General features: G+C 42.9%; 2 protein-coding genes and 1 long non-coding RNA gene across 5 annotated transcripts; 2 read left to right on the top strand and 1 right to left on the bottom strand.

Moving 5' to 3' along the window:
• Positions 1-1,844: 1,844 nt before the first annotated feature.
• On the top strand, positions 1,845-13,710 carry LOC113141130 (ladderlectin-like). Of its 3 annotated transcripts, none has more exons than XM_026325382.1 (5): positions 1,845-2,014; positions 12,528-12,619; positions 12,780-12,911; positions 13,404-13,515; positions 13,628-13,710. In XM_026325382.1, the coding sequence occupies exons 1-5, from the start codon at positions 1,954-1,956 to the stop codon at positions 13,693-13,695; spliced, it is 465 nt and encodes a 154-aa protein (XP_026181167.1). In that variant the 5' UTR covers positions 1,845-1,953; the 3' UTR covers positions 13,696-13,710. The 3 variants fall into 3 exon arrangements, with proteins under 3 accessions (XP_026181167.1, XP_026181160.1, XP_026181151.1); XM_026325375.1 differs by lacking the exons at positions 12,528-12,619; positions 12,780-12,911; positions 13,404-13,515; positions 13,628-13,710 and adding exons at positions 2,829-2,929; positions 3,090-3,224; positions 4,140-4,251; positions 4,528-4,676; XM_026325366.1 differs by lacking the exons at positions 12,528-12,619; positions 12,780-12,911; positions 13,404-13,515; positions 13,628-13,710 and adding exons at positions 2,829-2,929; positions 3,090-3,224; positions 4,140-4,251; positions 4,498-4,676.
• Positions 13,711-15,864: 2,154 nt separating this feature from the next.
• LOC113125431 (butyrophilin subfamily 1 member A1-like) lies at positions 15,865-22,003 on the bottom strand. Its single transcript, XM_026298883.1, has 8 exons — positions 21,957-22,003; positions 20,040-20,142; positions 19,808-19,910; positions 19,396-19,737; positions 18,555-18,824; positions 18,327-18,479; positions 17,695-18,209; positions 15,865-15,963 (listed from the first exon to the last, which is right to left on the bottom strand). Exons 3-8 carry the CDS (start codon positions 19,899-19,901, stop codon positions 15,865-15,867), a joined length of 1,473 nt encoding a protein of 490 aa, XP_026154668.1. The 5' UTR covers positions 19,902-19,910; positions 20,040-20,142; positions 21,957-22,003.
• An 85-nt stretch (positions 22,004-22,088) lies between these two features.
• Positions 22,089-22,831, top strand: LOC113141934 (uncharacterized). Its single transcript, XR_003296875.2, has 3 exons — positions 22,089-22,263; positions 22,421-22,518; positions 22,666-22,831. It is a non-coding gene; the product is annotated as an uncharacterized LOC113141934 (long non-coding RNA).
• Positions 22,832-23,619: the final 788 nt, after the last annotated feature.

The raw sequence follows: 23,619 nt of genomic DNA, 5'->3' as shown, positions 1-23,619 counted from the left end.
ACTCCATGAGCACCTGGCAGATCAAATGAACCAGCTACAAATAGATGGGACTCACCCTGAATGGATAACTGAAGGAAGGACAGTCTTGATCCTGAAGGACCCCCAAAAGAGAGCAGTCCCATCCAACTACCATCAATAACCTGTCTCTGCACAACATGGAAGCTCCTGTCAGGCATCATAGCAGCTAATACGAGTAAGCACATGGCTGAATACTTGAGCAGGGCCCAGAAAGGAATGGGGAAGAACACCAGGGGGGCAGAACTCTGTAAGACCAGACTGACCAACCTGTGCACTGCCTGGATTGATTACAAGAAAGACATCGAAGACATTGACTCACTGATCCACACCACCAGGGTCTACAGCAATGACACTGGAATGTTAATGTAAATGTACTGGAAGTAAAGAAGCCACAGAGAGTAAAGCAAGTCCTAAGAAGTAAGCTAAATGGGAAGAACAAGGTCCAAGCCATCAACACCTATGCCCTGCCGGGCATCGGATACCCCGCTGGTACAATAAGCTGGCCAAAAGAGGAGATAGAGGCTGCTGATGTCAAGACAAGGAAGCTCCTCACAATGCATGGAGAGTTTCACCCCAAATCCAGCATCCTGAGACTGTACACTAAGAGGACGGAAGAGGTCGAGGACTGGTGAGCATTATAGCCACCATCTGAGAAGAACCACCAAAGATCCATCAGTACATCAGGAAGATGGCCCAGAGCGATGGAGTATTTAGTGAATATCTCAGACAGCAGAAGCCCAAAGCAGAGGTCTTACTGGAAATTCCGGATTTTATCATAAGGATATTTGATTTTTTATTCAAAACTGTTTATTTTCTGTTAATCTGAGACCTAAATTTGTAGATGACAGTTTCCTGCTACTTCACACTGCTCTGAGATTCTGTTGCTTTGTCCTCTAATGACATTTTTACACAACGTAAAGGTTAATAAAACAGTTTTCACTGAGATATGGCACCACTGTCAGACTGGAAAATAACTAGCAGGTCACTAATGTCTGACACCTGACAGTCCATCTTTCTTTGGTTTGACTTGAAACCTGATCAGTGACACCAGTGAGACCAAACAGCCCCATCAGTTACACTGACATCACTTTAGGTAAATGACTGGTTTATAGACAGACAGTCTGACCTGGTTTCAGTTTGGATTGGATTAGTTAGTGCTGACTAACACTGCAGGCCTGTTTGACTTAAGTCAACTTTCCTTAATTTGCAGCTTTTCCTCCTCTGGGATAATGTTTGGTTAAATTCAAGGAAGATGCAATATAACCTTCTAATCTCAGAACAACCCTTAGACCTCCAGTAGGTCTTGTGAAGCTCCAGAGATTTCTGAGGCCACAGGAGACACTGTAGAGAATTCCTCCAGGTGGTATCTGGAAGTGCTGTCCTGAAGATCCCAGTAACTACCATGGATTTCTATAGTACTTAGCTATGGAAGGGGCAGGTACCTGAAGCCACCAAGTATTTCATTAATGTGACTGTAAATGATAAAGGGAAACAGAAAAGTACAAACTGTGTGACAAAGTATTTCACTCACCAACAAAGATCCACCATCAGTTCCCCAAACAGCTCCCAGATCATGACGAAAGGTTGGATCAGAGTTTGGTTTTCTTTAATACACATGACTGAACTAATAAACACTGAATAAAAGTCATAAAATGTTTCCCCTTAAGACATAATAGAATATTTATTATTTTAATACTTATTTACTTATTGGTGCTTCACTGGGTGGCTCAAAGAGTGGCATCTGGGAAACTGTGAAATTAATTCAGGGCGTTGCTGAAGAACATTTATGCTCAGCAAACAGCTTCACTACATAAATACCGGAGACTCCAACTCCCTGATCATCTGGTGTCTTGTCTTTGACAGGCTGTCAGTCTTTACAGGTCTGTTCCCTACAGAGATATCAGCCTCATCTTTAACATCTGCATCATCTTCACCATGAAGACTCTGATTCTGGCTGCTCTTCTTTGTGCCCTGTTGGCTCTGGACACAGCTCAGGGTGAGTATTGTGGTTTATCCTGCACCCTGTATGTATATGACAATAAAATTCATATTCATGTAAAACACATATATGCATGTATTGTATGTACAGCACTGTGTAAGTTTTAGGCACAAAAAGTAAAGTATGTTTTCAGAAATGATACTATAAATAGCTATTTTAGAATTATTTTATAGTGGTTTTCTCTCATTTTAGTTTCTGTGAATCAATTTTTCCTCAGTTTGTGGATTTTTTAAGGTTTTTAGTAATTTTATTGACTTTCTAATGAAAGGCTAACAGCCCCATTATGGTTCTCTGGTCTAGGGGCCCCTGAGACACTCTGGGCCCCTGAGAACCTGCTGAGACAGACATGTTCAGTAATCCATCCATGAACTAAAGTTCCTAACACTTGTACAAGATTCAGTTCTCTGCTCAAGAAAATGAAACGTTACTTCTGGTTGATGCCTCATTGACCCCAACTATAAAACGTAGAGATTCTGTTATTGGAGTTTTAACACTCTGTAAGAGTTAGACCTCTGAAGTTTACCTGACCCCATGAATTTACTACAAATTATACTGCACACTTCTACCTGTTGAATCACTTCAAGGCACCAAATGGATTTATACTTCATACAGTACTTCTATAAAACATGAAATACATCCTGAATTGTCTTTATGGTCATTTCTCTATTTTATCACTTTCATCAAAGGTGCTGCCCCAAAACAACAAACATGGAAGTGAAAAATTCATGAACAGCGTCTTTCTGGGATACATGGAAGAGGTTTAACTTCAATGCAAACTCAATAATATGTGTTTTTCTTTGCTTCTCTTCAGGCCAGTGTGGAGACAAACCAGCTTGTCCCTCTGGTTGGACTGACTACAAAGACCGTTGCTTCTTCTATGTTCCCAAAGTCACGTCCTGGCCTGCTGCTCAGGTAATCAGAGTGATGTGGATTCAGTCCACAATGATTCTACACTGTTTATTTGGTCTGTGTTCACTTTAACACTGGCATCTATTCCTGCCTTGGTGTTTTCCTACTACTCAGCTCATTTTGCTTCTTTACTGACTCCACTGTCTGTTTATCTGCACTGTAGAAAAACTGCCAGTCCCTGGGTGCAAACCTTGCATCTGTGCGTGACAAAGACGAATATGCGGCTATTCAGAATGTGATACTCTCTGCCAGCAAAGACAGTAAAAAAGCATGGATTGGAGGCTCTGATGCACAACAGGTAACAGATTCTGACACTTTACACTCATATACTATCGTCTGCCTCATAATGAACCGCCCACATTAACCACTATGCCACTCAGGTGTGTTATGGTAGTTGAAGGTAACGTAGGTATAAGTCCTGCTATCCAGGGTCACAGGGGGCTAAGGTCTCCAGGTGGGTCTGAACTTGTTCAGCTTCATCCTGTCAGAAGCTGATGACAGAGACACAACCCACTGTTGTCTCTGAGCAGCTGCAGCCCTCATCATCTGTCCTGCTCTTTGTTTTGGTTCCTGACACATGTGGAGCTGTGGCTCTTGATTTGTCGTCTGCTTTACCTCACAGTCACGTCACTCACAGTGTGTCACCGGCGACAGCGTTGTACTTGGTCTGTGCTTTTAACAGCTATTGTAACTGTGTATCCAGAGAACGTCTTTCTCAAAGACAGATTTAAAAAGTCACACTGAGGCTGTATGTCTGTGCCAGCCAGCCAAGTTACGCTATGCATGCTGGGACACCGTACAACACCACTGACTATACATCAGCCACAGGGGGATGCCTGGCGCAAAGCACTCTGGGTAAAGGAAAACTGGCTGGTTACCTTATCTGTTCTATTGTTCTACTGTGTGTGTTCTGGTTGTGAACTGTTCATTGTGTGTTCTGGAGTTAATACAGGGGTTTGGGAGCATGTGTGTCGTGTTTTGGGGAGATGGGTTAGTGGCACCGTAAGTGTGGAGGATTGTTGTGGGAGGGACCTCCCTGATGATGGGGGCCTGTAGGGAGATGGAGTTTGTTATACTGAGTTGTGGTGCTAATAAAGGCAAATATAGGCTTGTGCAAAGAAGTAGTTTGGGTGTCCTTAGTTAACTAGCTGCAGTCTAGGTAGACCTGTCAGATTGCTGCAATATAAAATACTACGCTGTTCTGTTGTTCCAGAAGGGTTCATGGTTCTGGGCTGATGGAACACCTTTCATATACACAAACTGGTCTCCTGGACATCGTGATAACAAGGATGGCAATCAGAACTGCATTCAAATGAACTTTGGAGGTAACTCACCAAACTTTGGTAATAGACAATCTGTCTATATACTGATGTGACCATGGCCTCAATAGACAGTCTCAGGTCTTGGTCTGTAAAAGAGAGAGTAAAACAAAAGGATTTGCCTTCCCATGTAATCCTGTTTATTAGGGATTTTTCTACCAGTAAAGTACATGTAAAATCAAACATTTTAAAATTAGATTTAAATGTGTGAAGAAATGTCTTTGTTACTGTCTGTGTTAAAAATGTGTCCAGCTGCTGTTCCAAAGCTGTCCCTCTTCACAGTTAGAATCCAGGTGGAATTACTCATGTCCAGTAAACACGTCTTCACACGACTTCAGTTCACCAATCAATCCATCCATCCATCCATCCATCCATCCATCCATAAAGATATTGTAGATTCTGGTTTGCACAGATGAGGCCATGAGGGTTGAATCCAGATATTGTTCTCCTGAAATATGTTGATCTTGTGATCATGATGACATGTGAAACTGATCCAGGGCGTTGTTGGACCAGAGACACTGAGTCTGTCTTCGTGGAAAGGCATTGTTGTGGCAAAACAACCGTTGTTGGATGAGCAATAAAGAGAGAGCAGACCGACTGTCTTTTATGAATATATTTCTTGCAAGAAAGGAACAAACATAGTTGAACACAATTGATCAGGGTCTTCCCATGTTGTTCCCCAGTTGCTCAGCCCCTACTAGGCTGAGGCCGCTACTTATACAGACATGCAAAGTAAATGCAAATAATTGTTCGTTTAATCAGATAATTAGGTCTGTACTTCCCTATTGTTCTGAAAAGTGATAGAGGGTAGAGTGGTAGAGGGAACAGGTCTGGTTTTAGGATTTATACCCAACTGTGGTGGACTTCCAAACAGGATTCAAAGGGACTGAGATTTCCCCTGTGTCTATGTCTCATTCTCATATACATGACCACCAATGGCAGGGCTTTTGGCCGAGCCTCACAGCACTTTGCCAGCTTCTGCTTGAGGGTGCCATTTTCTCTCTCAACAGCTCCCCCACTGGCTGGATGATATGCGCAGTGTCTTTTGAGATCAATACCTAAGAAAGAACCCACTTGATTAATTGCTTCATTTACAAAGTGTGTGCCGTTGTCGCTGCTTACACCTAGGAATGATTTCAGTGAGCAACGCTTTGGCTACAACCTGGCTGCTGGCATGTTTGGAAGGAAACACTTCAATCCATTTAGACCACATGCCAACCATAACCAAACAGTATTTCTTCCCTTCAGCTGGAGTGAGCTCAATGAAGTCCATCATCAAGTGTTCAAAAGGACTTGTAGGCGGTACATGTGCTGCTTGAGCCTGTGTGTGTGTGCGGCTGCTGTTATATGTAGCACAAATCATACAGGACTGACAAAATTTCTGTGCATAGGACGTAAAACCTTTTACAAACCAATGTTTTCTTATTGCAGCTACCATCCCCCCTTTTGACGCATGATCCAGGCCATGTGTCAATTTTGCATAATGAGGGAAAAAGTGTTTCGGAAGACAAGGTTTCCCATTAGGTCCCCACCAAACTTCATCTCTGTACTCAGCATCAGCCGCTCTCCAGGTCTTTCTCTCCTGTGGTGAGGAGAAACTTTGCAGAGCTGAGAGGGAGAGAGGTGGAGAGTCAGCAGACAAACAGATAGTGTCGAGTGGGAGTGGTCTCAGAGCTGCGGCCTTTGCAGCTGCATCAGCTTTGCGGTTGCCCCTGGAGACAGTGTCATCCCCCTTAGTGTGAGCTGCACATTTGCAGACAGATATTTGTTTAGGCAACAGCAATGCATCAAGAAGATCTGCAACTTTATCATGATGAAGAATAGGTTTTCCATCTGATTTTAAAAAGTGTCTGTGACACCAAAGGGCACCATAGTCATGTGTTATGCCAAACACATATCTAGAATCTACCCAAATTGTCACAGATTTATTCTCCGCCAATTTACATGCTTCTGTGAGAACCACTAACTCAGCCGCCTGAGCTGAGTAGTGTGGTGGTAATGGACCAGACATTAAAACAGCATGTTCAGAGCAGACAGCATAACCCACATGAGCAGTACCAGTGTCAGAATTCCTGAAAGCTGAACCATCCGTAAATAGAATGAGGTCAGGATTTGTTAGTGGGGTCTCTTTTAAGTCGGGTCGTGGTGAGCAGACCTGTTGGAGGGAAGCAACACAGTTATGAGGTTCTCCATCATCAGGAGTTGGAAGGAGAGTTGCAGGATTCAGAACAGTACAACGTTTCACTGTGATGTTAGGCATGTCGAGAAGAACCGTGTTGTATCGTAGCCACCTGGCCGTAGACAGGTGCGAGGTTTTCTGCTCCAACAGGATTAGTGAAACGGCATGTGGCACCAATAGAGTCAGGTCAGAACATCCCACAATGTCACGTGATGCTACCACTGCCTTTTCTGCTGCCGCTACAGCACGAAGACAGCGAGGAAGACCAGCAGGAACAGGATCCAGTTTAGATGAAAAGTAAGCCACAGGTCTAAGTTTTCCACCATGCTGCTGTAAAAGTACAGATGTCATACAACAGTTTTTCTCTTCAACAGTCTGCACAAAGGCTGTGTGGGAACAGGAAGTCCAAGTGTTGGAGCAGTTTGCAAAGCCAGCTTCATGTTAACAAATGCCTTTTCTGCTTCAGGTGTCAGGAGACAAAACAAGAGATTCCAGGCTTCGTCTCAGCGCCTCATTGAAGATAGTCGGACTTTCACAATAACCCTGACACAGACGAGTCCATGTCCATGTTTTCCCTTGAAACTGAAAAGCAAACCAAAATCAACTGTCTGAATGAACAGGCACACTAAAGAAAGCATTAGCCAAGTCAACAACTGAAAACCACTGAGCAGATGAAGGCACCTGTGAAAGAATAGTGTAAGGGTTAGGCACATTATTAACACGAGGTTGCACAGCGTCATTCACTGCTTGTAAATCCTGTACAAAACACCATTCAGTAGGTTTGTCTGCATCTCTGATCTTCTTCACTGGAAAAATGGGAGTGCAGCAAGGACTGTTATCACATGGCACAATAATACCCGCTTGCTTGAGTGACTCAAAGACAGGTGTAATACCATCAATGGCCTCCTGTTTCAGAGGATATTGGCGTCTGCGGGGTCTGTATGTAGACTTTGGTGTTATCATGACTGGTTCACAGTTCTTGATAAGGCCTACATCATATTTATGCTTTGCCCAGAGTGTGTCTGGCACTGTCTGCAGCGCTGGAGTCAAGGCAAACTCAGTATCAGACATTAGTGTGTGACAAGATGTGTGTCTGTGAGATTCAGGTACCAAAGCAACTGTGCGTGTGGCGTGCACAACAGAAGTATAAGATTTTCTGTAAGCTTTCATTGAAAATGAATACATCACATCTGGATCTGTATCAACAGTTCTCCAGTCATGTACAGATAAACAACGTCTAACAAAAGGGCCCAAATCTCTCCACTCTTCAAGTTTAGATTTGGATAGAGAGATGTGTGGAACTGAATTAGAAACAGAAAAGAGTCTCTCCTGCTCATCTAATAGAGAGACTGAGAGTGCACATCGATTGGTCGACCAAAATAAGAAAGTGGTAGCCAATTTATCAGCTGATTTTCTCTCCCACAATTTTTCAAATGTTACATCAGAACCAAATGACACATGTGCTGTACAATGTAAGTCTCCGACAGTCATAAACTCTGTGTTCTCAGGAGACACAAGATTATGAGTTATGTCAATCAAGTCTGCAGACAATGTGGATTGTTGTAACTGCCACTCGTATGCATACATCAGAGAATCTGAACTGTGTTTGACCATGTGTGTGGTCAGTAGGTCTTCGTTGGCTGCAACTTGGACACCTTCTGGTGTTGAAATTAAAGAAATGCCCAATTTAATCATCAAATCTCTCCCTAGTAAATTCATAGGCCACAAAGGTGATAACATAAAAGCATGCTTGAAAATGTGACCCAAAGTGTGTACACATGTTAACGGTTTAGTTAAATACTCTTTTACCGTCTGGCCAGAAGAACCAATACTGTAAATGTAATTTCCTGTCATTGTCGGAGGGACTGACAATGCAGAAGCTCTTATGATTGATCTTGTAGCTCCAATATCAACAAGAAAACTTAAATCTTCCCCATTAACCTTTAACACAAGCTCTGGAAGTCTGTGTAGACTCTCATTTTCATAATGCACATAAGTTCCTTGCTCAGGCTTAATCTTTTCCTCCAATGCCTGTATACACTGTGACAACATTTCTGAATCAGTTGCAGGCAAGCATTCTTCATTGCAGTTAGCTTTTAGTGGCATATCAGTGTATGTGAGTGTAAGCGTGTCTTCATTGCAGTGTGTGTCAGTGCCCTTACCTCCCTCCTCTGTACCCGGTCGCTGTGGCCGGTCCTCCAGCCTGTTGTCCTGCCGTCAGTTACCCTGAGGTGCAACTGGACATTCAGCTGCACGATGTCCAGTTCCTTGGCAGTGTGGGCATCCTCCCAATGTGGAGTTGCAGTCTCTAGCCCAGTGTCCCTCTTTTCCACATCGGAAACAGACATCCTTGCTCCTTCTGTTATCTGTATTTGCATTCTTGAAGTTGCCTCTGCGTTGTCCACGACCTCTACGTCCCCCCTCTCGCTTGTAGTAGTTTTGGTTAGTTGCAGAATGCAACATTGTCATTGAAGGCAAATGAAGCTCCTTTCTCTGTTTCTGACCATATTCTTCAGCATGAACTGCATGTCTGCGCACCTCGTCCAGACGTGCTCCCTTGTTCAATCCAATGCAGGTTAGACGCACAACTTCTTTCTGTGTGCATGCTGTGACTTTTCCCATATCTATCAGGCATGGAAAGGCAATTTTCACCTTTGTCATCAGTCGAGTGATTGTCTCTCGATATGTGGTGTCATTGTGTTCCCAGGTGACATGTTTACAGCGCAGTTCAGGAGGTGGCAGATCAGGTGAGAGTTTCTGTAGGTCTGCCTCTGACAACTTTGCTGCCAAAACACGTCTTAGTTCAGCTCCTGTGGGCCGGAACTCCTGGCAGAATACTCCTAGGTGATATGAAAACTTTTCACCTGAATCCGTTGGAGAAGGAAGGTGACTTGCTGATGCCTGAACATCATCCTCAGTCCATGCTCTGAAAACCAGTTGTGGACCCTGTGGGCCCCCAACCTCAACCATAGGCATCGTGTATGTCCGCGCCTGTCCGTTGGGTGATGGATCAGACTTTAGCATCAACCCAAATGAGGGCTGAGGCACAGAAGTTGGTGCTGGTGATACTGGGGGCCAACCCACAGGCTGCGATTGCGGTGAGAGCATATATTGCTGTTGTGGTGAGAATACAGGTTGTTGTTGGGAAAGCACAGGCAGCTGCTGTGGTGTGAGAGTAGGTGGAGACGGAGTGGCCTGTGGAGGTGGAGCTGATGCACTGACTGTCTGAGGGCTGTACTGCTGTGTTCCCCCTTCCTGGAATGATAGAGGTGGAGGGGGTGGCGGAAGAGGTGGAGATGGTGGTGGTGGAGGTGGTGGTGGTGCAGGGCCTGACAGACAGGAGTCCAGGTCAGAGTCCAGTTTCAGCGCCGTGTGAATCTGAGGATAGAGACAAGAGACACCGGGAGTATTTGGGAGTTGTGTAATCTGCTGTGATATATTCTCCCTCCTTCCATCTTTAACATCTGAAGTGAAAGACACATCTGAGGATTTTGAGCCTTTCCACTGCTTTTTATCAACCTCATCCTCCGAAGTATTAGATTTAGGCATTACTTTTTGCAGTTGTTTTCTTTCCCTGTACTCTACCTCATTCTTCCACAGTCTCAAACACTCTTCATGCATTTTATAGTCTTTTTACAGCAATTTTAGTTGATATTGTCTTTTTCTTCACCAGTTTTGCTTCTGCTTCCTTTAACCTTTCCTCCAACTTCTCCAATTGGTTTTTACTCAAAGAATCTCCCTCAGGGAACCCATAATCATTTATCCATGTTTGTAGGCATGCCACCGCTTTGTCACCATATTTGCCCCTCATGATGTCGACTATCGGACCACGCTGACCCATATTTGTGGGTCTCCTACTTTCAGTTTGTCCCATCCCTGATGGACTAAAAGTACCTCAGCACAGACTATCTGCGGAGACGATCCTGAGTCCCGGACTCTTATGTCTAGGATCGAGTAGACACCAGCCGGAGGTTCCGAACCCCTTATTTAAGTCTACGGCTGTTTAGACCCGTATTCTAAGGATAACACTAAAGCCTGAGTTCCTAACCCCTGAGTCCCTGACCCAATCAGCTTTAGATCGAAGGTTCCCAACCTAATCAACTTAGAGTACTGACAGCCCGATTGTCTTCCCCAACTGGACAAACGTAGTGACAAAACAGTTTTGTTTTTTTTTTTTTTTCACATTGAATAATATTTCAGTCTATGGATTATGGATCCCATTTTACCAATTTATGTCTCATTACGACTCACCCGGTAAGATAAATTTTTGAGCTCGAAGATCAGGGCAGACGCACACAGTCCTCCATCTCTACGCTGTTCATCAGCGGAGGTTGAGGCTGAAGATTGATGCTTCAGGGTGTCGACTATCCCCTGTACCCGTCTTCCCCGACGACCACTTGACAGATCTCAGTGGAACCTCCAAAATTGTTGTGGCAAAACAACCGTTGTTGGATGAGCAATAAAGAGAGTGCAGACCGACTGTCTTTTATGAATATATTTCTTGCAAGAAAGGAGCAAACATAGTTGAACACAATTGATCAGGGTCTTCCCATGTTGTTCCCCAGTTGCTCAGCCCCTACTAGGCTGAAACCGCTACTTATACAGACATGCAAAGTAAATGCAAATAATTTAACACCAATAACACCTAGTGTCCTAAGGAACCTTTCTCCCAGATACTATTCACCAACATCCTTGAGAACACTGTGTCCCTTAGTGTAAGACTATACTAGGTCAGGAAGAATAATCAATCATTAAAACTAATTTTTCCATTACAGCATCCAGGTTGTCTGGGACATTTCCACACTGCCATCCATATCATCCACTGGCCTGGCTAAAAACTGGGAACGTACCAGCTCTAGAGTTTGCATGGACACAAAACATCCAGGTGTCTCAGTCTGTCCAGCGTTCTGTCTCCTCTGAATGATCCTTTGAGCCAATCACAACTTAAGGCACAAGATCCATATATGGTCCAGGGCCAGCATCAAGGGACGGTCTCTGCTTAACCTGCCTGGCTGAACACATTTAAGTTACGTCTGTGAATTTAAGGCACAACAAGACCATATTTCCTCAATACTCATGTACACGACCAAACACAGGCCACAGTTACTGTCAACACACTGTACTTCTAAGGAAATGAGATGATCTTATATTGAGATTTAAAATCTAGTCTGACCTGTTTGGAGTTCGCAGTTTGGACTATCAAGTGCTGACTAGTGCTGCCAGGCTCTCTGACTTAGGTCAAGTACTTTAATAAGAAACTGGAATTAAAGTGGAGCAGTGTTTTCTAGGTAATAGGAACTTATCTGGTATGAGAGGCTCCAGTGGGATCAGCTTCATCTTTAACATCTGCATCATCTTCACCATGAAGACTCTGATTCTGGCTGCTCTTCTTTGTGCCCTGTTGGCTCTGGACACAGCTCAGGGTGAGTATTACTACACTATATATTGTGTGTATATATGTTTATGGAATAGATATGCAGATGTTATAAATGTATATATTCTGTGGATCAAACCAAATGACTTCTGCGTTAAGTTTCCTAGAGCCCAACACAGATATGAAATGGATCAATATAATGTCTTTCCACCTGTTGTGTCTCTGGAAATGATGCTGACAGGATGTTCTACACAGAGCTGCACTGCCCAAATTCCAACCCAGTCTATTAGAGTTTGTGTTATTGGACTTTGACCACTTTGTTCATCAGAGTTAGATACAACATCCTGCACATTTCCTTCTCTCTGACTTACTTTAAGGCAAACTAAGGGCTTTGTACTTCTTCATACATTAAGACACATCAGAAATAAAACCTGATTATTTCCTTTATGGTCATTTCTGTATTTTCTCACCTTCATCCAAAGATGCAGCTGTGGACCAAAGGAAACTGTTTAATAATTATGGACATAATGAGTTTTAATGTGTCAGAGGAAGAGATGCAGTGATACCCTATATAACATATATATATGTATATTCAAGGAGAAAGTGGTTAATTTTACTAGCCCAACACAATGAAGGGAAACAAAGGTAATTGTTAGTATCTTTGTCAGAAACAGGGAGGTTGTTTAAATTCATGAGAAACTCAACATTATGCATTTTGTTTGTCTTTAGCATTTTCCTTTGATTGTCGTGACGTTTGGAGGCCCAGTAAAAATCGTTGCTTCACCTATGTTCCCAAAGCCATGACCTGGACTGATGCTCAGGTAATCAGAGTGATGTGGATTTAGTCCACAATGATTCTACACTGTTTATTTGGTCTGTGTTCACTTTAACACTGGCATCTATTCCTGCCTTGGTGTTTTCCTACTACTCAGCTCATTTTGCTTCTTTACTGACTCCACTGTCTGTTTATCTGCACTGTAGAAAAACTGTCTTCGTCAGGGTGGATGGCTTACATCTGTGCGTGATGCTGAGGAGTATGCAGTGATTCAGAAAGTGATCACTGATGCTAAAGGGACAGGACTCACATGGGTTGGAGGCCATGATATTACAGAGGTAAATTCACACAGTCTGACAGATAAATACTCAGCTGATATTGGCTTTGTCTTAATGTCATATTGTTACCATCACAATGAACAGCCTACATTACCCACAATGCAGCTGGACTGCTGACAACAATGGACATGTGTTATGGTAGAAGCTGCTAATGTTGATTCTCCTTCCTCATTGTCAAACTTCAGTCCAAACCAACACTGACTCAGATCAGACACTCAGTCATTTTATCAGATGTCATGAAGTTCTTCTTTAAAGAACAACTATTGAATTCTCTTTCTGCACTGTTCACATAATCACTGACTCTTGGTGACTGATGTTGACACATAACAACTAATTCATGGCTTTGTAGCTCAAACCAGCCTGAATGTGTCTCTCCTGACTTATTCTGTGTCCCCTCCATCAACCCTAAACACAGTCAATGTCCTGTGGTTGGATTTGTCTTCATCAGACACTGAAACACGTCACTACATTTGATTCTCTTCTGTTTTATAGGAGGGCAAGTGGAGATGGACTGATGGAACACCTTTCAAATACACAAACTGGCGTCCTGGACAACCTGACAACGATCAGGGTAATGAGGACTGTCTACACATTTTTACTGAAGGTAAATCACCAAAATGTCACTATAATAAAACAAACCATATTAACGTGAACGTCTCAGGTCTCAGGTCTTGGTCTGTAGCACTGACTGACTCACATGTTGTTGGTACTTACAGGTAGATGGTTCTGGAATGATCTGGACTGTCAGACTCCTCTTCCATCTGTCTGTACCAAGAACGTGTGATGATCCCAGGTCTGATCCAGAGGCATGAAATCCCTGTGAAAAGCACAAACACTGGACTGTCTCTGAGGTTTTGTGCCTTTAATAAGAGCAGACTGAATGTGTTATGGAAAGAATGCTTTGAGCTCCACTTTATTCTGCAGTCTGACTCTTCTTTCTTGGCTCATGCCAAAATAAAAGTCTATCAGCATTGAAACCAGTTGGTCTGTGTTTTATGGCTCCTGTATTATGAAATTTCAAATCGCACCAGACATAGCAAATAAATAAATAAATAAAGCTGAACATCATTCAGGAACAGCTTATTGTTAATTCCTGCCCCACCATATGCACTATAATTATAGAAGTTACAAGAGTCATGTTTTGTTGACTGTGGTGTTGCACATGAAACAAAACTACATAAATACACTGATGTATCATCATCCAAACATCAGACAAACATTTATTTTATTGCAAAAGTGAATCAGTGACCATTTAGTTTAGATTAGTGCTGCCCCCATCTGGACGTCCTAGGTCAACTTTTTCAGAATAGTTGTGGTTCTGGGTGGCAGGACTCAAATGATGTGCAGTATTTCAGGGGGGGTCAGGCTCACAAATTAGCATGAACTGAATATATTATGGACAGAAATATGAAAAACATGTGACTGTTATTTAAGATACAAGAGGAGACAACTAAAGTGTCCAAACCTCATTCTGTCTCAGAACTACAGCTCATTACTGTGACACAAGCATTTTACTTACTGTCATACATTCCTCTGTGCATCCACCTGGGGGCGCTGTTCTCTACGATTCCTGAGGAGATCTGGTGTTTAATGTGATGACAGATCAGACACACAATTACTCCAGTGGCTCTCATGACAACTGGACTTTCATTTTTTAGGTTGAAACGACTACTCATCCAAGTAGCTTCTTCAGTCTGAGAGAAAGCTGGACTGGAACCTAGAATTTATCTCCCAGGTTGGTTTCACTCCACCCCTAGACCCATAGGCTCATTAGGTCCATCCATCCATCCATCTTCTATACCCGCTTTTTCCTTGTTCAGGGTCACGGGGATCTGCTGGAGCCTATCCCAGCTCTCTCTCGGGTGGAAGGCAGGGGTACACCCTGGACAGGTCACCAGTCTGTCGCAGGGCCACATATAGACACACAAAGACAGACAACCTCACACACTCACACTCACTCCTACGGGCAATTTTAGAGTCAGGCTCATTAGGTGAGCTATGTAAATCAGGTGAGAGTCTTTAGACCCACAGTCCTGAGTTGGTTTCACATCACACCTGGTCTGAATAGGTCTCGTTAGGTGAACAAAGGTGAGCTCAGGTGAGGGTCGTTAGGATCTAATGGTGGACTCATGTGACCCCTCTGATTCACCAACTGGCTGCTGAGTGTGTCCTCTCTGTAACACATTTGATGTGTTACTTAATTTCCTGGGAAAAGATGAAAGGACAGGGTGGAGAGAGGTTATGTCTGAGCCCTCCACTAATGACCCTCACCTGAGCAGGTGTTTCCTCTCAACCTGCACTTCAATCTGGACAACGGATCAAATAAAACTGCAGCTGTGTGTCCTCACACTGACCTGCCGAACCCTCGGCCTTGGAACTGTCCTGGACCAGTTCCCAGTTGCTGCTCAGTCCTTTATGTTCTCCTGGATTCTTTATTGGAGGCCGAAAAGATTCTGACATTCGTGCGTGCCAGGACTCCACAGACGCAGCGGGTCATGTGCGTCTCATGTCACACACCTGTAGCGATGACGCGGACGCATGATGTGACGTGTTTAAGGACCATGAATGGTTGTAAAAAGCAAAACTTCCCTCCCACAGAACAGCTCGTTGATTAACCTTTGGAGAAAGAGTTTCAACTTATTTCTATTTTTTTATTATTGAACTGATTTGACCTCAGCTGTGATGTTTCTCACCAAATCCACCTAATCAATCAGGTTTTAGGTCATTAATTTATTAATAAGTTATATTTATTATTATAACGTAAAACCAAAGAAAAAAGCTCTGAGCATGTTGGCAAATGTGAGTCTGGTCCCAGCTGGTGTCTGGACTCTAACAGGATCAAACTGGAACAGACAAACCCAGCTGCCTCAGGAACAGGCCTCTGTTGTGTTGTTGTTTGTGCGCAGCAGCAAAGACACAGCTCAGTGAGCAGGAATGTATCACCAGCTTTTCATCACCAGGCAAACAGGTTGAACATCTGCAGATCATCAGGGGGAATCTCAGTGATCTGATGAAAACCTGTCCCAGCCTGCACCACCCTCACCGCCACGCTCTGTTAGAGTCCAGTTCACTTTGTGTTAAAGAAGAACAGCAAACAGCACATTAAACATCTATATTGTAGTAACATGTAGTTAGATGTTTACACATTTACAGGTCACTCACAACGGGTTCCTGACACAGGACTTACTTAGGGGGATCAAATACTCATCAAATATCTCCACATGAACCTGGTTCCACTGGACCAATACCTGAAAGAGTTTCAATGTAAACCTGATGTGTTGACACTAGTGTCGCTGTTTACACAGTAAACCTGATAAAGGAGACCAGAGAACGAGCACCGACTTAAACATATCAACCAAGGGGGACCAGTGGATCTGTAGTTCACTGGTCTTATACCCTGGTCAGTTTCAGCTGATTTGTTAGATCTGAAATGATAAAATAAGTTTCAGATCAGGCCAAATTAAAACCAGGAGAAGAGTAAATGAGCTGCCCAGTGTACAGACCCACACTGACCCTCAGGAGCTGCAGGATTTAAAGGTTGTCAATGGATTCCTGCCTCTTTTCATTCAGTTCCTTCATGTCAGTTGTTTACTGGACATCCATCTGCTCCTCTGGCTCTTCTAGACACATTAGGACATGGTCCTGGTTTATATTACCCCCCCTGTCTATTTTTGTGCCCTGTAAAGTCTTTCTCCATATCAACTTCCATCTCCTTATGTTCCACACATGTCCTCTTCCTGTCTGTCTGTGGCAGATCCACATCAGACTGTTCCATTTCTTTATTTTGTCTCTTTACTCTCTTGACTTTTCTTTGTCTCATATTATTATCAGGTTGTGGAACACTGTCCATCTCCTTCTCCTGTTCTTCTCTCTGACCCTTAGTTCTTCTTACAGCATTTACATCCTATTGTTTCTCTTCCTGCAGCTGTTCTTTATCAGTGTTGATGCCTGATTTGTCAAACACGCCTCCCAGTGATCCATGATCTGTTTTTTCCTCCCAACTCTCTGCTTTTCCTTCGGGACTCTCTGCTTTTCCTTCGGGACCCTCTGCTTTTCCTTCGGGACCCTCTGCTTTTCCTTCGGGACTCTCAGCGCTTCCTTCGGGAGCCTCTGCTTTTCCTTCGGGACCCTCTGCTTTTCCTTCGGGACTCTCTGCTTTTCCTTCGGGACCCTCTGCGTTTCCTTCGGGAGCCTCTGCTTTTCCTTCGGGACTCTCTGCTTTTCCTTCGGGACTCTCTGCTTTTCCTTCGGGACCCTCTGCTTTTCCTTCGGGAGCCTCTGCGTTTCCTTCGGGAGCCTCTGCTTTTCCTTCGGGACCCTCTGCTTTTCCTTCGGGACTCTCTGCTTTTCCTTCGTGACCCTCTGCTTTTCCTTCGGGACTCTCTGCTTTTCCTTCGGGACTCTCTACTTTTCCTGATTTCTCAGGCTGCCGTCTTGTTTCTTCTGGATGTCTCAGAGGTTTTTCTTGTTGTCGATTTTCCGTCTGCAGCTCGTTTCCTTCTGTTTTTCTTGTCTTTGTGGTTTCTTGCTGTATTTGGAGCTCTGTCCTCTCTGGAACGTCTCCACTGACTGATGGGAGTTTATTCTCTGTCTCCTTCCTCTGATCCTCTGCTGTCACTTCTGTCTCTATAGTAACGTGGCTCTGGTTTCCTTTGTGATCTTTTTGTTTATCTGAAACATGTTGTCTGTAGTTTCCATTCATTTCCATTTCCAGCTCTTTCTCATCTTCCTCTTTCTGTGTTCCTTCCCGAGACTCTGACTGAAGGTTCCTCTGGTTCTCCACCCTCTGTCTTTCTGCCTCCAGCTGCGTCTGTTCTCTCTGGTTCTGCTGTTGCTTCTTCTGCCCTGTCGATGCTAAACTGATGATTTTCTTTGGTGTCTGATCAGTGTAACAGTTTGAAGATTTGGTCTTTGTCTTCCCTTCACTCTTGTCAACATCAGACTTCACTTTACTTTCAGACATGAGCTGCTCTGTTGGTCCTTCCGTGACCTCTGGAAGTCCTGAATCTTCTTGTACTGGTTTATCGTTCCCCTCAGCTTTCACTGGTCTTCCTGTCAGCTCCTGGTCTTGGTGTGTTTCTCTTTCAGTCACAACTTGAGGATCTTTGTGTTCACCTTGACACTTGATCTTCTTCTCTCCTCCACTGTCCACATTATTCTCTTCTTCTCTTCCTGACAGAAGCAGTAACTTCTCTTCTCCTTCATCCACAGCCTGGAGTTCAGTGTTATCAGCGTTAGTCTTCATCTCTTCTTCCATCGTCTGTTCAGCTCCATCCTCAGGACTCTTCCTCTTGTTTTCTGTGTGGGGAGAAGAAGGAGAACATGGTGGAGTTTGTGGAGGAAGTTTCTGACTTTTTAGAAACTGGCTGTAACTTTTAACACTTAGAAAAAACCTTCAGTCATTTTGGGACTTACTGGATTTGTTTTGTCTCAGTCTCCACACGAGGAAGACGACAGCAAAACAAACCAGGAGGAAAAGAAAAGCACCAACAACAAAGCCAATATAGAGAGCTGAGGTACTGGGAGTACTGGTAGTACTGGGAGTACTTGGAACCATGAAGAAATCATCTGCAATGACACAGAACATGTTTATCTAAGATGTAAACACATTGATCATTTTTTAACCCTAGAAACCATCAGTACCTGAAAGCTGAATGTGTGTGAGTCTGGTCTGGTTGATGTGGGTCTGTTGGATTCTACAGGTGAAGCTGTTGCCGTGTCTCTTCTCCACAGTCAGTCTGCTGCTGACAGTAAAGAGGTCATCAGGAGCTCGGAGCGTCTCTGTAGGTCCAGCAGAGAGGAGGTTTCCCTCAGAGTCCAGCCACAACACCTCCGGCTCTGGATACCAGCCTTTACTCTCACACTCCAACACTCCTGCATTGAGCTGCTGGATGGCAGGTGTGGAGACAGCACCTAAAAACCAAAGGCTGTCCATGTCAGTGTACCTCCAGCGGTTTAAACAGCAGGTTTGGTAGAGCTGCAATGATGATAATGAATTTATTTTGACAGGCCCTTAGTCTATCCATCCATTTTCTATACCCGCTTTTTCCTGAAGGCCAGGGTCACGGGGATCTGCTGGAGCCTATCTCAGCTCTCTCTTGGGTGAAAGGCAGGGGTACACCCTGGACAGGTCACCAGTCCATCGCAGGGGCCCTTAGTCATTTAACCATTTTTCAATCAAAACCTTCAAAAATTAGCTGATTTCATTTCACATCTGATGACGTTATAGCAGATTTAAAGAGTTAATCAAATGACTAAGGATGAAAATCACATTAAACAATAATAGGGCAGAAATACTGAAACTCTGCTGCATGTTTGTAGATAAGCGAATGATTTAATGTATGATACAGATACATGGTACAAGAAAAAAGCAGGTGGAAACTGGACAGATGTGCAGCTGGATTGGACCAGACTGGGAACAGACTAAATAGAGATTCAAAAAACACCCTGGACACATACAGAACGAACAAACACACTCACTCACCTACAACAAGCTGAATCAAAGAGTCGTTAAACAGTTGTGGAACGAAGCATCTGTATGTTCCCTCGTCAGACGGTTTCACTTTGGACAGTTTTAGTGAAAGGTCTCCGTGTTTCAGCTCATCAATGAACAGCGATGTTCTTCTCTGATAGGCTGGATGTTTTTTACTCTCCAGCTCCTCGCCGTCACGCCACACGAAGATGAACCTGGGGTCCAGGTCAGGTCTGCTCCACTCCACCGTCATGTAGGAAGCATCCATGGCGGGGTCCAGGTAGTATGGCAAAATGACATCATCGCCAACTACTGCCACTATTGGCTCAGACGGACCAATCACGTGAGACTGAGCTGAAAATAGAAAGGATCAGTTTGTTATTTCTGCAGCAGGTTAAAAAACAGTCAGAGCAGGTTAATTTACCTCCACGTGAGTGGACCAGAGCGAGGACGATAGAAACCAGACTGAAGACAGTGAACTGACAGTTAGGGGACAGTCTGTCCTTCACGGGAACCATCCTGGAGTCCTGGAAATAGAAATTAAACAAGAATTAAACATCAGCAGAATGCTAACACACAAAAACACCAAATGAAGTCTAATGTTCTGCCCGGGGAACTGTTTTAACATCAGTTTGGTCTGAGGTTAGTGCACTGACCTCTACCCTGCTCCGTCTACCTGGTACTACACTCCAGATCCCAAACACTGGGGTCCACCAAACCCACGTCACTGTAACTGGACAGTTTGTTGCCTGTAAAGGACTTTTTGACAAGAAACAAAGATGTGTTTACGCTCAGACTGCTAAGTATTTTTAAATGAGTGTAATAACCTTTCTTTAAGCCTTTATTCAATAAGTTGATCACATTAATACTGTTCTATTATAACAACAACGTCAGGAGGAAACAAGAAAAACACGACTGAAAGTTAAATATCCTGTGTTCTTATTATTGTTCATGTAATAATGTTATTGTCATGTGTTATTGTCCTGTATCATTATTCTCATGTATTATTATTATTATTATCCTATATTATTATTCTCATGTATTATTACTGTCCTGTATTATTATTATTGTCATGTATTATTATTGTCCTGTATTATTATTATTCTCATGTATTATTATTATTCTGTATTTTTACTGTCTTGAATTATTCTCATGTATTATTATTGTCCTGTATTATTATTATTCTCATATATTATTCTTGTCCTGTATTATTCTCATGTATTATTATTATTGTCAAGTATTATTATTCTCATGTATTATTATTGTCCTGTATTATTATTATTCTCATGTATTATTATTGTCCTGTATTATTATTATTCTGTATTTTTACTGTCTTGTATTATTCTCATGTATTATTATTGTCCTGTATTATTATTATTCTCATGTATTATTACTCTACTGTATTATTCTCATGTATTATTATAATTGTCAAGTATTATTATTCTCATGTATTATTACTCTACTGTATTATTCTCATGTATTATTATTATTGCCATGTATTTTAATTATTCTCATGTATTATTATTATTGCCATGTGTTTTAATTATTCTCATGTATTATTATTATTGCCATGAATTTTAATTATTCTCATGTATTATTATTGTTCTGTATTATTATTATTCTGTATTTTTACTGTCTTGTATTATTCTCATGTATTATTATTGTCCTGTATTATTATTATTCTCATGTATTATTACTCTACTGTATTATTCTCATGTATTATTATAATTGTCAAGTATTATTATTCTCATGTATTATTACTCTACTGTATTATTCTCATGTATTATTATTATTGCCATGTGTTTTAATTATTCTCATGTATTATTATTATTGCCATGTGTTTTAATTATTCTCATGTATTATTATTATTGCCATGTGTTTTAATTATTCTCATATATTATTACTATATGTGAGATTTGTTGGGTCCCAGTAATAACCAAGAAAAACCAGTTTCAGCCAAACAAGGAGAAAATGTGAGAAGCTTCAGCCCTAAATAAATAAATGAACGCAGAGCTAGTTTTACATGCTTCTAACTTCAGGTTAATGACAGTAACGTCCACACCAGGTCCTGCGCCCCCTGCTGGTCTCTAATCTGCATTGCAGCTTCATGTGCGCAGGTGAGCCAGGTGAGACCAAGGGTCATTTTGACTGAACTAACGACTCAAGCTCGTTTTGACAAGAAAAGATCCAACAAAGTCTGAAACATCTGTGGCAGCTGCGTGTTTTTTACTCAACAACCTGAGACTTTGTGGTTTCACTTTCCTTTAGAATCAAGGATTTCCATAAAGGACTCGGTTAATCCTGATCGTTTGCTTGTTTTAATCACGTCAGAAAACCTCACAGGTAAAAAACACCCACTGATTTTCTAACCAGAGAATTTTGTATTTTGTTTTTTAACGACGCGGGTTTCAAAGCTGTAAATGCGATCGGTCCGTTCCAAAAAGGGGGAAACCTGGTGGGAAAGGGACCACACGGTCCAGCGTCTTTGTTAAATCCACACACTATAGCTTGTCTCTATTATAAAGTCCTGTATTATTACTTATTATTACAGAATATATTAAAGGTCTACATACCTGCTCGTGAAAATCTCCCGCAGGCGCTTCGTAGTGAAAGTACAGAAATTTTCAGCTTCCGGGTCGATAGGAGCTCACCTGTGTTTCTGCCAGGTGACGTCACTGCAGGGTTCTGCCGCAGGAAAAGCGCTTTTAACGCAGAATCGGGTTTATGGGTGAAAAAAACAGCATCAGACACGTGAACTCTTCAAAGCTCAGTTGTTTTGTACGTGATAAAATGTGTGTTTACAGTTTGAAACCAGACCCGCAGACACACACAGAGACCACATGAAAACAGCTGACAGGAGACATCCGGTCACCAAAACAGGTAGGACAAACATTTACCACCACCAATAACCTGAAGACCTTTGTTAGAAATGAAAGTAAAACAAAAGTCTGAACATGTGAACCATGCAGATCTGCTCTGATTGTACTTTGTATATTAACTAACTAGTAATTCATAAAGATGATACTGCTGTTTGCAGAGCTGCAGGATGTTCCATGTGAGGGACAGTTAACTCCTTTAAGTTTCACTTCTCTGTTTTTAACCCGGTCGTCTTCACCCTGATCCACTCATGTTCAGGTAACTGGTTTAAGATCATTTTACTGGAAACTTCCCATTGAACCAGTATCATTGTGATTGTACATTATTTATGTCCCAAAGCTGCTGATGTTCCTTAAGGTGTGCATTCAGCGTTTCCTGCGCAAACACAAACATGTTCCCTGTCAGCTCAGTGTCGTGTGATTGGTCCATCTGAGCCAGTGGGCGAGACTGTAACCTTACCATGCCACCTACAACCTGCCACGGATGCTTCACACCTGACAGTGGAGTGGTTGAGACCCGACCTGGACCCCAGGTTTGTCCTCGTGAGGCGTGGCAGTGTGGAACTCCAAAATATGAGCCATCCATCCTACAGCAGCACAACATCACTGCTCATTGACGAACTGAAGGAGGGAAACATTTCACTGAAACTGTCCGAGGTGAAATGGCCTGATGAGGGAACATAGATGCCTCGCTCCAGAACTGGGTCGATACTCGACTGTTCCTCTTGTTGTTGGTGAGGGAACTTTCTCTATGTTTGGTGTGAGTTTTTATTTCTTTGTCCCAGAGTGAATATTTCTGCTTCTGTCTCACACTCTAACGGGTTTAGTCGTATTTTAGTAAAGCACCAACTTTTCGTCCAGTGTCTTCATCAGATCCAGTTTTTAATTTGGTTTTTGACCAGATGACTGTGAACCTGAATACATCCTCATCCTGCAGCTCTACTTGGTGTGTGGTGCTTTAGCACATGCTAAACTAATACAGTGAATGTGTTGAACATTATAGCTGCTGAACTCCAGCGTGTTCACACTGTCATTTGTAGCATGTTAGCATTTAGCTTTGCCTCTGTGACTACATATCCACATTGTTATCAGCATTTCACATTTAATGAAGCTTTTTCTTCTGTCCCATCCCCAGGTTTTGTCTCCTCACCCGTCATAACTAAGATCAGCAGAAACAGCAGAGGAGCAGTGGAGCTGGACTGTGAGAGTAAAGGCTGGTATCCAGAGCTGGAGGTGTTGTGGCTAGACTCTGAGGGAAACCTCCTCTCTGCTGGACCTACGAAGATGCTCCGAGCTCCTGATGACCTCTATACTGTCAGCAGTAGACTGACTGTGGAGAAGAGACATGGCAACAGCTGCA

This window comes from Mastacembelus armatus, chromosome 18 (assembly GCF_900324485.2).
Source record: "Mastacembelus armatus chromosome 18, fMasArm1.2, whole genome shotgun sequence".
NCBI lineage: Eukaryota > Metazoa > Chordata > Actinopteri > Synbranchiformes > Mastacembelidae > Mastacembelus > Mastacembelus armatus.
This window is presented reverse-complemented; position numbering and strand designations above follow the sequence as displayed.

Coding starts and splice junctions, on each gene's coding strand:
- LOC113141130 (XM_026325366.1), top strand. CDS start 1,954: ATGAAGACTCTGATTCTGGCTGCTCTTCTTTGTGCCCTGTTGGCTCTG. Junction 2,015..2,828: donor GGCTCTGGACACAGCTCAGG/GTGAGTATTGTG, acceptor GCTTCTCTTCAG/GCCAGTGTGGAGACAAACCA. Junction 2,930..3,089: donor CGTCCTGGCCTGCTGCTCAG/GTAATCAGAGTG, acceptor TCTGCACTGTAG/AAAAACTGCCAGTCCCTGGG.
- LOC113125431 (XM_026298883.1), bottom strand. CDS start 19,901: ATGGTTCCCGTGAAGGACAGACTGTCCCCTAACTGTCAGTTCACTGTC. Junction 18,480..18,554: donor CACACACATTCAGCTTTCAG/GTACTGATGGTT, acceptor GTGTCATTGCAG/ATGATTTCTTCATGGTTCCA. Junction 15,964..17,694: donor TGGAGGCAGAAAGACAGAGG/GTGGAGAACCAG, acceptor GGACTCTAACAG/AGCGTGGCGGTGAGGGTGGT.